The sequence below is a fragment of the Triticum aestivum genome, chromosome 7B, assembly GCF_018294505.1.
Source record: "Triticum aestivum cultivar Chinese Spring chromosome 7B, IWGSC CS RefSeq v2.1, whole genome shotgun sequence".
Taxonomy (NCBI): domain Eukaryota; kingdom Viridiplantae; phylum Streptophyta; class Magnoliopsida; order Poales; family Poaceae; genus Triticum; species Triticum aestivum.
Window position 1 is genome coordinate 530,961,096 of NC_057813.1, and position 14,097 is coordinate 530,975,192.

Genomic DNA, 14,097 nt, shown 5'->3' on the forward strand with positions numbered 1-14,097 from the left:
ATAGTGCTCCAAGTTGCACCAGAGGCCAGCACCAGCAGGACACCGGAAGCAGCACTGGCTGCATGCTGGGTACATGTTGCACCATGCCTATGACGAGCGCCAGCCAAGCACCTAGCAGCAGCACTGGTTGGCCGTAGAGCGATGGCACTAGCAGTCCTGGACGAGCTGATGCATGCAATAACATCAAAGTCACCATATGCGAGGGCGCGCCAGGAGCAGCACCATGCTGGCCATCGATTGCAAGATGGAGCATGCCACCACAGGGATGGCTAAAGCTCAACGTCAACGGCGTGTTTCTAGCACAAGTAGGAAATGATGGCGCCGGTATGGTACTCTGGGACAGCTTGGGAGGCATCATCTTCACGTCTTGCCGACATTTATTCACATTCGATAATGCTCTCGCGGCAGAACTCGAAGCTTGTAAAGAGGGAATTGCGTTAGCGCCGGAATGGAGCACCCTATCGTTTATTCTTGAGATGGACAGTACCGAAGCAGGTGCAATGATCACCAAACCAATGGGGAACAGATCACAACATGCCGCTATCATTCAAGAGATCGCCGCCATGATGAGTGGAGGTCGAGAGGTAGTGCTTAAAGCTATTAAGAGAGGATGTGATCATGTTAGCTACTTCCTCCGTCCGAAAAAGCTTGCCCCTCAAATGGGATATGCTTTTTGACAAGCTTTTTCGGACGGAGGGAGTACCACTTAGCCCAAGTTAGTGATAGATACATCCATTTGAGGGATAAGTTTGGGACAAACTTTTTCGGACGGAGGGAGTACCATTTAGCCCAGATGGGTAGACATGAGGTTAAGATAGCCGTTTGGTTACGGTCAGACACTGAGAGGGTTGTAAACTTGTGTGAACTGGATAGCAACGATCCATGTTAATTAATATACAACCCACTTCCCTTGTGCAAAAAAGAAAAAGAAAAATATAGTTGTGCTTCTCGTTTTCTTCCGACGGATAGTTGTGCTTCTATTTGTCTTTTTTTATATAAGCAAAGCACAAGTTTTTTTAGGGATAGCACAAGCTTACCTTTTTTTGAGACAGTAGCACAAACTTTGGTCTCTTTTTTTTTTTTGTTGTTGTTGAGAATCGTAGCACAAGCTTTGGTGAAGCTGGCGTGCCAGCCCTCCTCACCGATGGGCTGCCAGCCCATGTAGCGAAGGAGGAGCTGTGGACCTGGCGTAGTGGCGTGTGCGCAGTGCGCCCTTCGACACCAAGCGCTGAAGCCGCAGCAGATCCGAACGGGCCCAAAAGTCATCAACAGCTCAACTCCTCCCACGAGTTCCCGGATCCCTGTCGTCGGCGAGCCGGCAATGGCCGACGACGTTCGCGAGCTCCTTCTCTCGACCACCGCCGACGCCGACCCCTCCACCCCGCTATCCGCGCCTGACCTCCGCCTCCTCATCGACCACCTCCGCCACCGCTCCGACCGCCTGCACGCCTCCGCCCTCTCCTTCGCCTCCTCCAACCGCGAGCCGCTCGCCTCCGCGCTGCTCCGAGCCGCCAGCTCCGCGGCCTCGTCAGCGTCCCTCCAGTCCTCCCTCCAGTCGGCGCTCTCCCCGCTCTCATCCTCCCCGGACCTGTCCGACCTCAGGTCCCTCTCTGATCGCCTCGTAGCGGCCCGCCGCGAGCTCCGCGAGCGCCAGGAGCACCTCGCTGCCGCATCCTCCGTAGCTTCTCTCTCTGCGCGGCTTCGCGCCGCTCGCGCCTCAGCCAACCCCCTTGATGCTGCCGCTGCCGCCGCCGAGCTCAAGCCCCTCCTGGTGAACCCTGAGGGATCTGGATCCGGTGGGGACGAGCCAGTCGTGTTTGGGCTTCTTCGGGGCGAATGGGAGCAGCTCGTCGACGAGGTGAGGGGTGTGCTGGTTTGAGGTGCCCTTTGCATGCTAGGATTTGTGTTTGTGCTAACTACTGTGCTGGTTGTTTCCGATGATGATGCAGCTGCAAGTAGGACTTTCGAAGAATGTGGAGGAGTGCGTGGAGTTTGCATCGGATGGAGGGAAGGTAGTGGTGAGGGCTGGACCGAGCGGCAGTTCAAGTGGAACGCCCGGTGTTGCGCTTCGTGTGGCGCTGCAGGCATTGGAAGTAAGGTTTACTTGTCTTCAGTCTACAATTTTGGAAGACAGTGGATTGATTAGGCAAAATTTAGTGATCAACAGAACATTATCGCCTTACATATGCTATATGCCTTGGACTTTTTAGTTAGTCTGTACAGACATTTTTCTTATGAACGTTAAATAGGGTACAAAACTATCGCCAAGGGTATCATCGGCCAAGGATTTATGCATTAAAGGATATGGTGGACACTTTTGGAGTCCTGATATAGTGATATATCACATTCAGCAGCTAAAGGCCCTTGCAGCTTTTAAAATATGCTTACCCCATGAGTTACGTTCTTCCTATGTGCCATCACAAGTTTATCATTTGGCCTTCTCATACCCCACCAAAGATTAGCTGCTAATTCTTCGCTGCGCTGAACTATTTCTTATTTTTGTGCTGTCTTCTTAAGAATCCATAGAAATTACTAGACCAAACAACCAAACCAGTTTATTCCATGCAGGGGGTGCTTCTCTATATGTATTAGGAAGCTCTATCAAATTCTCTGGTTGTTATTATCTCTACCAATAAATGGTTCAGTGAACTTGGTCAAATGCCTTCGTACAAACGCTTGGGTAATAAATGAACCACTTTCTGATACCTTTGTGTTGTTGGATATGCAGATAATTGATTCTCTAGACTATGGGATGGCAAAAGTCGCAGACTTGATGGTAAAGCATGTTTTTCTTCCAGCAATCAGCAACATATCTGTCACAGTTTCTGTAGAAGTGCTTGAGAAAAGTGGCTCCACATACCCAGCATCAGTCTTGAGTATAGTCCCCTCAGAGGAACTACAGGTGAGCGCTCCGTAGTGTTTACTGGTTCATCAGAGCTGTCTCTTCTGAACTATCTTTATATATATTGGTTATGTTTTGTTTTCGAAGGCCTCTTTGATTCAAAGGACTAGTCCTTTAAGAATTTTCAATATCTGAATTGTTTGATTTGCTGAATTGAAATCCACATGATTTTTTCCCTAGAATTTCCCATGCACTACGTATCATAGGAAATTTCCATTCACTCCAATCTCTTGGGAAGATTCCTATGTTTTTCTGGGGTAAGCAATCGCCCTTTGGTGAAAATTCTTGCAGCGTTCAATCTTATATGGGATTCAAAAATGAATGGGATTGCACTCCTATGTTTTCCCTACTCATGCGTTCTTTTAATTCTGTGAACCAACAAGGCCTGTATCTGCTTTATTCCCAGTCGTTTACTGATTATAATTCCAAGTTATTGCCGCAATATGAATGCTAAATAAGAGCTCAGTTGAAGATGCCATTTCTAACAGCACTAAGCTGTTGTCTTTTTGCGGAGTAGGTAAAACTATGTCTTTGCACATCTAGAATTATGACCCGTCAAGTAATCAATATGATTTCATGACAAAACACTGCCATGTAAGCTTAATTCTTGTTTTATTTTTGGGTTGTTTTGGGTAATCATGTAACTGCTTTGTTATTATTCAAGGGCTACAAAGATGGTTCAGTCCTTTACTCAAGAATAATTGATGTCATCAAGTTTGCTTGCAAGTTCATTTGTGTGGAAAATATCACATGGACGCAGTCCTTTGCAAAGTTAACCTGGTCAAGAATTTCTGATCTGGTTATCACACATTTTCTCTCTAAGGTATGCTTATATTTATCCTATATACCTAAGAGAGTGATCCCCACTACTTCTAATTATCTCAACATGTGTGCTTCCACATCATCAAAATTGTTGTAGCCGTTAGATTTACTAGGTTGATCCAGTGATCCACTAGCATCCGTCCGATCTACTCATGAGAATCCTCTACCATTCAACATGCATTAGAGCATTCTAACTGAGTTTTATATCACATTGCATTTAATTGTGACATGCATAACTTTTCATGTTAAGATATATTTTTTGCTTATGCAGAGATTTCTCACATAGTTTAAATTGTAATGACTGAATTAGTATTCTACACAATATTTAGAAACTCTATATCCAACTCCGCAGCAACGTGCGGGGTATCCTCTAGTTTAACAAATAAAAGTTTGACAATTGTTAATTTGCTGTTTTTCTTCTTGCGAGCAGCTCTTCAGCTGACACACATGCTTGTCTCTATTTGATCCTCTTTGTTCAGTGCCCATTGAACTGGCAATATTTCTTTTATTTCATCAACTATAGTTCAATTTATTGACTTGTGAGTTGTGACTGGGTTGTTTGAGGAAAACAATTTACTATCAACACTGACCACTTCTCCCTTGTATATATGATGAGAACTTGACAAGACAAGAATAGTACGCTAGAATTACTACAACACATAATTTCCCTCTAATTTCTATGCCTCAGTATAAAGTATAAACTGATCACAAAGATGAGAATGTGACGGCAGATTGAATTTTTCGTCCCATGCTGAAAACCATTTGGAATTTCATCATAAAAATGGAAATGATCAGACTGGACTGATCTAATTGTCATTACAGCTTCTAAGCAACTCAGCTTCCTTGCTTCAGTTGTCTTGTTTGTGGGCATGTGCTTGGTAATCTCTGTTTGTAGAAGGAAACAGATGCCACCAGATTTATTCTATAATGACAATGATTCCCAAAAATAGTGCTGTTATATACGTCATAATAACTGGTCTGGTCATTGGGTTATGTTTTCAGGCTGTTCCGGATGAGGCGTCCAAGCTGATTGAGTTCCAAGATGTTATAAGGAGTACAGCTGAATTTGAGAATACCCTCAGGGGTATGATATTTATTTTGCCTGACAGAAAGGATGGCAAGTTAACCCAATTTGTTGATGATGTTGAAGTTCATTTTGCTGTAAGGAAGAGAAATGAGATCTTAGTGAAAGCAAGATACATTCTTGTACAATATGACTACAAGAATCCTCTTGTGAGTACCAAAATTTATGTTTTGCCATTGGAAAATTACTTAGCAGGATAATGTGGGATTCATTGTAGTGAAGTGCTTGCTATTGCAGGCATCAGATGACCATGGAGATTCTGTTGTTGATTTACTTTTCCAGCCAGAGAAGTGTTTTATATCTAAATCAGCACTTCAGTTAATGAAATTGGTCCATGGAGCCCTCAAGGTATGCCTGCCTCTACAATTGTTTTTATAGATTCGCTGGATCTATTAGCATAACTGCTTGTTGCTTGTACTATCGTTTCTCATCATAACCACCTTTCTTTTTCAAATACCGCCTCCCACTTTTCAGTATTTGCATGTTATAAAATTTCTCAATCATTTGATGTACCCATTTCTGTTGTTGTATAATCAGTGCAGGATGCTTGTTTGTCGTCCGCAAGAGTCGCAAAGGAGTTTTGCTATGCTGCTAGGGATGCCTTGCTCTTGTATAAGGCTATTGTGCCAGTTCAGGTTTGTGCATGTACTAACTTTGCATGATAATTTGGTATTGTGTCATGAGATTTACATTTGAACAAAATCTCCAGTGATGGCAATGTATGTCATGCAATCATGTGTCTGGGAGCATCTAGGATATTCCTGAGAGCATTATTAAGTTGTGCATTTTATTTAGACTTGCTAACTAGTAGCCAAATGCAATGTATTTTATTACAAATTTGCAACAGTTCCGCTATTCTTCAGATTTCAGATAACTAGTTCTTTACATTGTGTTGTTGCAGCGGTCGGGTGTACTTGGTATCATCTTGATATTAACATATTATTACCCTTTTTTGGAAAAAAAATGAAATTCTGATGATGAAAATATAACTCAGGTGCATAAAATCCACATTATTTCAACAGAGGCATCCTTAGAATTCTATTAGAAGCAGGTGCTGTTCCTTTCTAGGGTTTATCTGTTGGTTGTTTATTCTTTATCTGTTGGTTGTTTATTCGCTTGTGGCCCTTCCGTATTGCTGTTTTTCTGGTTTTGGTTGGGGTGGCCATGTTGCGGGATCCATCGTAAGCGTAGACATGGTTGAAGAGCCCACACTTCCACACGTAGACAGCTGTCACCAGCTTTGGCCAGTAGATACAACTGGTTTGACTCAACAAACACTATATACAGATGACTTTGCTCTACCTTGGTTGTGCCATTTAGTCTTCGTGTTGTGTCCTCTTCCATAAAGATCCAGGCGCCCCTGGTTCTTAGGTCTGAGGCGATGGTGTCCTCTCTGCACTCTGATGCGTCTGACAACCCACCAGCGGTAAGAGGGCAGCGCCACTATTTTAGACACTGTTCTGGAGTTAACCTCAAATGCTAGCATAGCAGTGAGAGGAAACATAGACATCACTCCCCACACGCAGCCCACAGCGCCAGTCTCTCCCCCACCCCAATCTGCAATGCAGCAGCACAGTGGCATGTGAGCCAGAACACCCTGAACGAATGCTCACAATTAACTGAGGTGTAGGCCAAGGCGGTAAAAAATGTTGTTAGGTCGATGATGCATGGGGCCCACAATGAACCCACAGACCGGCTGAGAGCTCCCTATTTCTAGGAAGCTTACAATTGAAGATATGTGATGATTCCCTTTTTTTCTATCTGCTGAGAGTATTTTGGTATCAAGGATCTGTATTTATGTTATATTTAGTTTTAGTGAAAGGTGAACTTACGGGAAATAACATTTGCCTTAGACTATATTGTTTGATGATTTCCCTTAGCATGCGTGGTTTACTTAAACTATAAATTACACCGTTAATCATGGGATTGCAAGACCTAATTCTTATTTTTACCGCAATGCTGCACCAGTAGGGGTGTTCCTGATGTACTTAGTCGATGTAAACTATTTCATACATCATGTGCCTGTTGTGCTCTTATGCGATAGCACTTATGAGATCTTACATTCTTACTCAATGTGCTCTTATGGTTTCAAATATTTTAGATAAACTTACTCCAGTAATTCTGTCATTGATTTGCATTATGAAGTTGTCCTATTACGAGATCACACTGTATTCTACTCTTCAGTTATTTGTTTTCGTTACTGTCATTTTACTTAATACCGTTGTGATTAAATTTAGTGTTTTTTTTAAAGCTAGAGAAGCAACTCAATAGTATCAGTCCGGTGGCTGCCATCATTCACAATGACTTCTACCATTTGTCCCAAGAAATTCTTGGTCTTGCATTTGAGGTTTGTATGTCCTGCTATTTGCTCTTTACTATCATTTATCTCAGTTGCTGATTAACGTGAAAATGATTGCCTCCCATGTGCATGCTTAGGGTCTGTCTGGTCAGCCTAAGCTTAGGCATGCCACAAATTGTTCGGTGGGTGTTTGGTTGGTTGCCATAGCTGTGGCTGGTAACCCATGCATTATAGATTTTCAGCTTTTTGCCACAAGTGTGTTGGTGATTTGTTTTAGCAACAGTGCAACACTTCGCCTAACCTTAGTTGTGGCTAGGTTAACCTCAAACCAAACAGCCCCCTTTTGTTCTCTATACTAACTTTATCTTCAAAATCCCTTTATGTGGTCGTTTTAAAAAAACAACTGTTCGATGAGAGAATTCAGATTTGTGTTTTTGCATCCTAGATTAATGTTCCATTATGATTCACCTAAATTTTAAAACCAACTGTACTTCTGTTTAGATATCTGATAGAAAATTTCTTCTTTGGAGCTATCTGCATGTCTTTAAGGCGGCAATGCGTTTTCCTAACCTTTCTTGATGCTTTTGTCCAGTACCGTGCAGATTTTCCTAGTGGTCAACAAAAACTAGTTGTTTTTGTGGATTTAGCTCCAATCTTCTCCCAGATGGCAGATGGTATACTGAGAAGACAAATACAGCTTGCAACGGCTAACTTAAGCGAGGTATTTCCCTTTACCTTTTATGGCATCCTTGAAGGGATAAAATGATCATTGGTGAAAGAATTCACATCATTTATTTCTGGTCGTAAGTAGTCAAGCCGATTTCAAGTTTGTCACATTATTTTTCAGGCTATAGATGGCGCTGATGGTTTTCAGAACACGCACCAATCTCAGCATTGTGAATCAGCAAAATTTAGTATTGAGCAGGTATGTCTCGTTGCCAAAGAATATGAGCTGTGCCTAGAAGAAATATGGCAAAGAGAAGTCTACTATAATTTCTCTATTATTGTCAACTAATGATATATATTGACCTCCTTCCAGGTGGTGTTCATTTTAGAGAAGATACACATTATGTGGGAATCGGTACTGCCTAGGTCAATTTACAGGAGAAGTATGTTTCATGTCCTTGGACCTGTCTTTTCTAGAATTACAAAGGACATGCTTCTGATAGATGACATGGCAGCAGAGGAGACCTTACAGGTAATAATATTCTGCTTGAAAGGTTTGATCTGATCACTATTGATGTTTATTAATATGTGATACACTTCCAGCTGCAAGGCCTTATACATTTGGCTCTTGAAAACCTCTCCTCACTATTTCTGTCCCTGGTTGAGAACGATGATGATGAGAAGTTCTTGGATCATCATACCTGGGTCCAGCTGGATGAGAGTATACCATCGTTGAAGAAGTTCCGAAAACTAGCAGGTAATTTTCTCTCAGTTTTGAACTTATTTAACATGTCACACTATTATGTTCGCTCCAATAATACTGAAAAACGTTGATGTTGCTCAGAGTTGCTTGATATGTCGTTGAAGTCCATCACAGCTGCTTGGGAAAGCGGGGAGCTAGCTAACTGTGGTTTCACATCATCTGAGGTGAGCAAGTTCCCCCTTTCCTTTTCTTTTTACCTTTAAATGGAGTTTTGATAGTGCTCGGTCATCTGTTTTTTTTTTTTGAGGGACGGTCATCTGTTGTTGGTACAACCTGTTACTGTTATACCAGCCATCATATTGTTGTGCATGGTGTTCTTTGGTGTGTATCCTACTCCCTCCGTTCCTAAATATAAGTCTTTGTAGAGATTTCACTATAGACTACATACGGAGCAAAATGAGTGCATCTATATACATCCGTATGTGGTTCATAGTGAAATATCTACAAAGACTTATATTTAGGAACGGAGGGAGTACTTGCTAAGTTAATACTTATCAAAATGTAAGATGTTTTTTGGTTTTGCATAGGGCATAAAAAACACCTTACATTTTTTTTGGAGGGAGTATTATTTTAGCACATTTTAGAGGCCTACTGGTAAACAACACGACAAGGAACTAAATTAAGCTTTTAGAGTAAGTGGTTACATGAATGAGATGGAAGGCTTGCTATCAGGATATATATTTTTAAATGGACAATATCATGTGAAAACCGTGGTCAACCTTGGCAGAACAATGTGCACTTTTGTCTCTGTTACAGCCACTAGGTAATTTATTTGCTTCAAAGCTCTCGAAAATAATTATAACCAACGTAACAGTTTTTTCCCAGGCGTCAATTGACCCTGTTGTATTTGTTCCTTCGATGCTGTCTAGGAGCAGCAGTTCAGTTATAATCAATATTGTGTGCCTTTGCCCACAGCCTTTTAGTTTTGAATATTTTGTTTCTGGTTCTCTTTTCAGACATCAGTTGACCCTGTTGTATCTGTTGGCCTTATTTGTTCAGAATCCAAACTTTTTACTGTTGTTAATTTGTAACTGATCGTTTTCTTTGTGCAGATGCGGAATTTCATCAAAGCAATTTTCGCCGATTCACCTCTTCGAAAGGAGTGCTTAGGCTGGATCGCCGCGACCCCAGCTTAGGATGCAGAGTGCTGTTGTTGATTACTAGGTGCCCCCTCATTATGGCCCTTTATCCCCATCGGATTCTGTAGACACCTTTACTGACTGTATATCAATCGACATAGGGTTCAGTTTGCACTGAAGCTACAGGGCTTGCGGTTTATTTTTATAGAAGAAACAAACTGAGCACAGAGCGCAGAGTCCAGGACCCGAACTCTGGTGGGCAGTGTAGTGTAGAGTCACATTTAAATTTATCTGGAGGATGAGGGGCGTGGCGCGAGCGCGGCACCATGCCCAGAGCATGTGGCATGTGCGGACCTGTTTCGGCACTTACATCACGCTGCAGCGCTGACGCGATGCCCGGCTCATGTCGTGAAAGTTGCGAACGAATCAAGCAGCAAAATATAGTTTGGTTTTGGATTGAGCAGATTTAGCTAGGCCTGCCGCAAAATATAATTTGGTTTTGGGATTGAGCAGATTTAACCAGGCCTGCAGCAAAATATAGTTTGGCTTTGGGATTGAGCAGATTTATAGCTAGGCCTCGTTCGCTTTCACCAACTTACGGCCGTCCTCGCCGTCTTTGGTCTGCACCTACAGTTTGGCCTCTGCATAACCAAGCCTAGAAACCAGTGCCACTGAACGCTTAAAAGCAGTCATATTGCAGGATTACAACACTAGCATCCTTTAAGCAAACTTTGCAAAGTGCAGGTTTGTTCTTGCAAAAGAAAGATGCACCAAGCAGGAACGTGACAGGATAGCATACGATGCACAGAGGCCACTAAAAAACTAAGGGAAACACTGATCCTCGAGGACGAGCGGTGAGAACGTCTTTCAACATAAAAAGTATGGCAAACGAAGTTAAGATCAGTGGAATTTAATCAACACTGAAAACTGCCATCAGGACACGGTTAAATATATTTCTAATCTCAACAACATCTAAAATCTCCCAATACATATATTACGCCCCTAATAAAAAAAGTGCTACCACCAAACGAAGTACAACAAATTACGTCCCTAAAAAAAGTACTCCCTCTGTTTACTTATATAAAACGTTTTAGCAAATTCAGACAGTGTACTAAACAGTTTAAACCCAGCTGTCTGAAACGCCTTATAAAAGCGAACGGAGGGAGTACAGCAGATCACGGATACACAGATACTGTACTAGCTACGGTAAAGAGCCGGCAGATCGATCGGCACGGCGCGGTGGGTCGCTCAGTCGAAGAGGCTGAACATGTCGAGGTCCTCCTCCTCCTCCTCCTCTTCCTTCTTCTCCTGGGCCTTCTCCTTCTTCTCCTCGGCAGCGTCACCGGCGGCGACGGGGGACGCGCCCATGGCCGCCCCGGCGCCGCCACTGGGCGCAAAGGCGAACTTCTCCCTGCCGGCGGCGAGGAGCTCGGCCAGGTCCTTGCCCTCCACCTCCTTGAAGAGGGCGTCGAGCTTGCCCTCCTCCACCTCGGCGCCCACGGAGCCGAGGATGGCTCGGACGTCGTCCTTGGTCGGGCTCGAGTTGCCGCCCAGGGTGGCGAGCAGGTACGCGGCGACGAACCTCATCTCGAACTCGAAGCAAAGGCGTCGGCGGCTGCGTTGGTGTTGCTGGACGCGACGGATCGGGGGCCCTGATTGAACTGCGTCTGCCCTGCCCACAGGGTCGTGTATAAATAGTGTAGAGATGGTTTCTTGCGCGCTGCGAAACCGACCTGGAGAAGCTTTCGTGGGCGCGGCGGAAACGAACTAGCGGTGCACGCGAAACTGTTAGAACTCCTGCTGCTTTTAATTTTTTGAGCGAAGAACTCCTTCTTCTGCTACAACTACTTACTGTGTCCGCCTCTGGAGGCCCAAGTCTGTCAAAACAAGCAACAGGCCTAATAGAGCAAGCGACCCAGCCCAAGGACCGACTACCATGCCCGGTCAGCCCTAAGTTGGGGCGTGGTTATTTGCCGCCCACAGTGACGCCGGCGCACGGCTCGCCTGCAGGGAGCGCGAACTGGACCGGCCCAGTAATCGCTTGATTCTTTTTCTATTTTAATTAACTATTTTACCTATCCCTAAAAAAACTATTTTACCTTTTATTTTTAGTTCTGTTTTAATTTTACCTTTTTGTCTCATAATTTTCTATTTATTAAAAAACCATATACATGCTTTCTTAGTTTCTTTTCAAATACTCAACGAACAAATCGTAATACATGATAAACATTTCTAATTCCACCATAAATATTTTTAAATAAGCACGATGAACAGTAAGTATGTGATCAACATCTTCTAAAAATAATGTTTTCTTCTGTTCTTTCCGTTTTATTTTTTCATTTTATTTATTTTATTATTATTTTACTTTCTTCCTTTTTTACTTCTTCTTTAATTTTCCTTTACGGTTCTTTTTTCTTTGTCATGTTATTTGAAAATGTTCATAGTGTTTTAAAATTTGTCTGTCGTGTAGTTTAAAAATGTTCACCATGTATTTTAAAAAACATGTTTTGTGTATATTCAAAAATATATTCATCATGTATTTTAAAAATAACCATCATGTGGAGAGTTGTCGGTGTTTCGTCCTAGCAAGTCCAATAATCTCTTGGCTTCAGCAACCTCTAAGAAAGTGGCAGACACAAGGGTGGATCTCGAGCAATTTTGCCGTGGTGTTGTCATACTTCACTTGGGGTAGGTGTCATGTATCGCTCCAATTCCGGCGTCTCCTACAATCACGGGTGTGATTAATTTCAGCACCCTTTGTCCTACATTGCTTTGCCATCCAAGTGTGTCCATTCCACACAAAATATCGAGAGTGTGGGTCATGCTCTTCCTTTGTTTGAAGGGGGAAATCCCAAGCTATGGAAGACTTTGTGTGACCGCTACTTCACATTGTACACGATTCATTAGTCGAGATAATCACAAACGTGGGATAGGTACGACGACCTTTATGGCACTTGATTTATTTTTTAATGTTCAATCGCCTCGCTAGAGCATTGAAGGAAATATGCCCTAGAGGCAATAATAAAGTTGTTATTTTATATTTTCTTATTCATGATAAATATTTATTATTTATGCTAGAATTGTATTGATTGGAAACTTAAATACATGTGTGAATACATAAACAAATACTGTGTCTCTAGTAAGCCTCTACTAGACTAGCTCGTTGATCAAAGATGGTTAATGTTTTCTAACCATAGACATGTGTTGTCATTTGATAACGGATCACATCATTAGAAGAATGATGTGATGGACAAGACCCATCCGTTAGTTTAGCATAATGATCATTCAGTTTATTGCTATTGCTTTCTTCATGTCAAATATATATTCCTTAGACTGTGAGATTATGCAACTCCCGGATACCGGAGGAATACCTTGTGTGCTATCAAACGTCACAACATAACTGGGTGATCATAAAGATGCTCTACAGGTATCTCCGAAGGTCTTTGTTGAGTTGGCATAGATCGAGATTAGGATTTGTCACTCCGAGTATCGGAGAGGTATCTCTGGGCCCTTTCGGTAATACACATCATAAAAAGCATTGCAAGCAAATGACTAATGAGTTAGTTACGAGATGATGTATTACGGAACAAGTAAAGAGACTTTCCGGTAACGAGATTGAACTAGGTATAGAGATACCGACGATCGAATCTCGGGCAAGTAACATACCGATGGACAAAGGGAATTATGTATGTTGTCATAACGGTTCGAGCGATAAAGATCTTCGTAGAATATGTAGGAACCAATATGGGCATCCAGGTTCTGCTATTGGTTATTGACTGGAGAGGTGTCTCGATCATGTCTACATAGTTCTCGAACCCGTAGAATTCGCACGCTTAACATTCGTTGATGATACAGTGTTATATGAGTTATATGATTTGGTGACCGAATGTTGTTCGGAGTCCCGGATGAGATCACGGACATGACAAGGAGTCTCGAAATGGTCGAGAGGTAAAGATTGATATATAGGACGATGGTATTCGAACATCGGAATAGTTTCAGAGTGCACCGGGTAGTCATCGGATCACCAGAAGGGGTTCCGGGAGGCCCCGGGTGGTGTATGGGCCTAAGTGGCCAAGGAGAGGCACACACCAGCCCACAAGGGGGTTGGCGCACCCTCTGCTTGGCCGCTGACCCTAGAAGAAGGAAAGGAGGGGGCGCCACCTCCTCCTGCCTTCCCCTCCTTGTGGGAGAAAGGAAAGGGGAGGGGGGCACCTCCTCCTTCCTTCCCCTTGGCGCCAAAAGAAGGAAGGGGGGGGGCTAGGGCAGGAGCCCAAGTAGGATTCGGTCCTACTTGGGGCGTCCCTTGGCCTCTCCCCTCTTCCACCCACCTATATATATATGTGGGAGGGGGCGCCTAGCACAACGACGACAATTGCTTAGCCGTGTGCGGCGCCCCCCTCCACCGTTTACACCCCCGATCATATTTTTGTAGTGCTTAGGCGAAGCCCTGCGGATACAGTTTCACCATCACTGTCATCACGC

The 14,097-nt window shown here is 43.3% G+C and overlaps 2 protein-coding genes across 3 annotated transcripts; one reads left to right on the plus strand and one right to left on the minus strand.

The window, feature by feature from the left end:
• The first annotated feature begins 1,218 nt into the window (after positions 1 to 1,218).
• Positions 1,219 to 9,842, plus strand: LOC123156812 (centromere/kinetochore protein zw10 homolog). 2 transcript variants are annotated; one of them, XM_044574996.1, is made up of 14 exons: positions 1,219 to 1,858; positions 1,950 to 2,093; positions 2,729 to 2,902; positions 3,567 to 3,725; positions 4,727 to 4,957; positions 5,031 to 5,156; positions 5,351 to 5,443; positions 7,060 to 7,155; positions 7,700 to 7,828; positions 7,955 to 8,032; positions 8,147 to 8,305; positions 8,377 to 8,530; positions 8,618 to 8,700; positions 9,589 to 9,842. In XM_044574996.1, exons 1-14 carry the CDS (start codon positions 1,322 to 1,324, stop codon positions 9,670 to 9,672), a joined length of 2,247 nt encoding a protein of 748 aa, XP_044430931.1. In that variant the 5' UTR covers positions 1,219 to 1,321; the 3' UTR covers positions 9,673 to 9,842. The 2 variants fall into 2 exon arrangements, with proteins under 2 accessions (XP_044430931.1, XP_044430932.1); XM_044574997.1 differs by having other exon boundaries at positions 1,220 to 1,858; positions 5,046 to 5,156.
• Positions 9,843 to 10,564: 722 nt separating this feature from the next.
• Positions 10,565 to 11,289, minus strand: LOC123156814 (60S acidic ribosomal protein P2A). The gene has a single exon (XM_044574998.1). The coding sequence runs from the start codon at positions 11,200 to 11,202 to the stop codon at positions 10,864 to 10,866; it is 339 nt and encodes a 112-aa protein (XP_044430933.1). The 5' UTR covers positions 11,203 to 11,289; the 3' UTR covers positions 10,565 to 10,863.
• Positions 11,290 to 14,097: the final 2,808 nt, after the last annotated feature.

Bases quoted from the DNA above. Each gene is read 5' to 3' on its own strand.
- LOC123156812 (XM_044574996.1), top strand. From the start codon at position 1,322: ATGGCCGACGACGTTCGCGAGCTCCTTCTCTCGACCACCGCCGACGCC. The intron at 5,157-5,350 runs GTATGCCTGCCT...TAATCAGTGCAG, and splicing joins TGGTCCATGGAGCCCTCAAG to GATGCTTGTTTGTCGTCCGC. The intron at 8,531-8,617 runs GTAATTTTCTCT...GATGTTGCTCAG, and splicing joins GAAGTTCCGAAAACTAGCAG to AGTTGCTTGATATGTCGTTG.
- LOC123156814 (XM_044574998.1), bottom strand. From the start codon at position 11,202: ATGAGGTTCGTCGCCGCGTACCTGCTCGCCACCCTGGGCGGCAACTCG.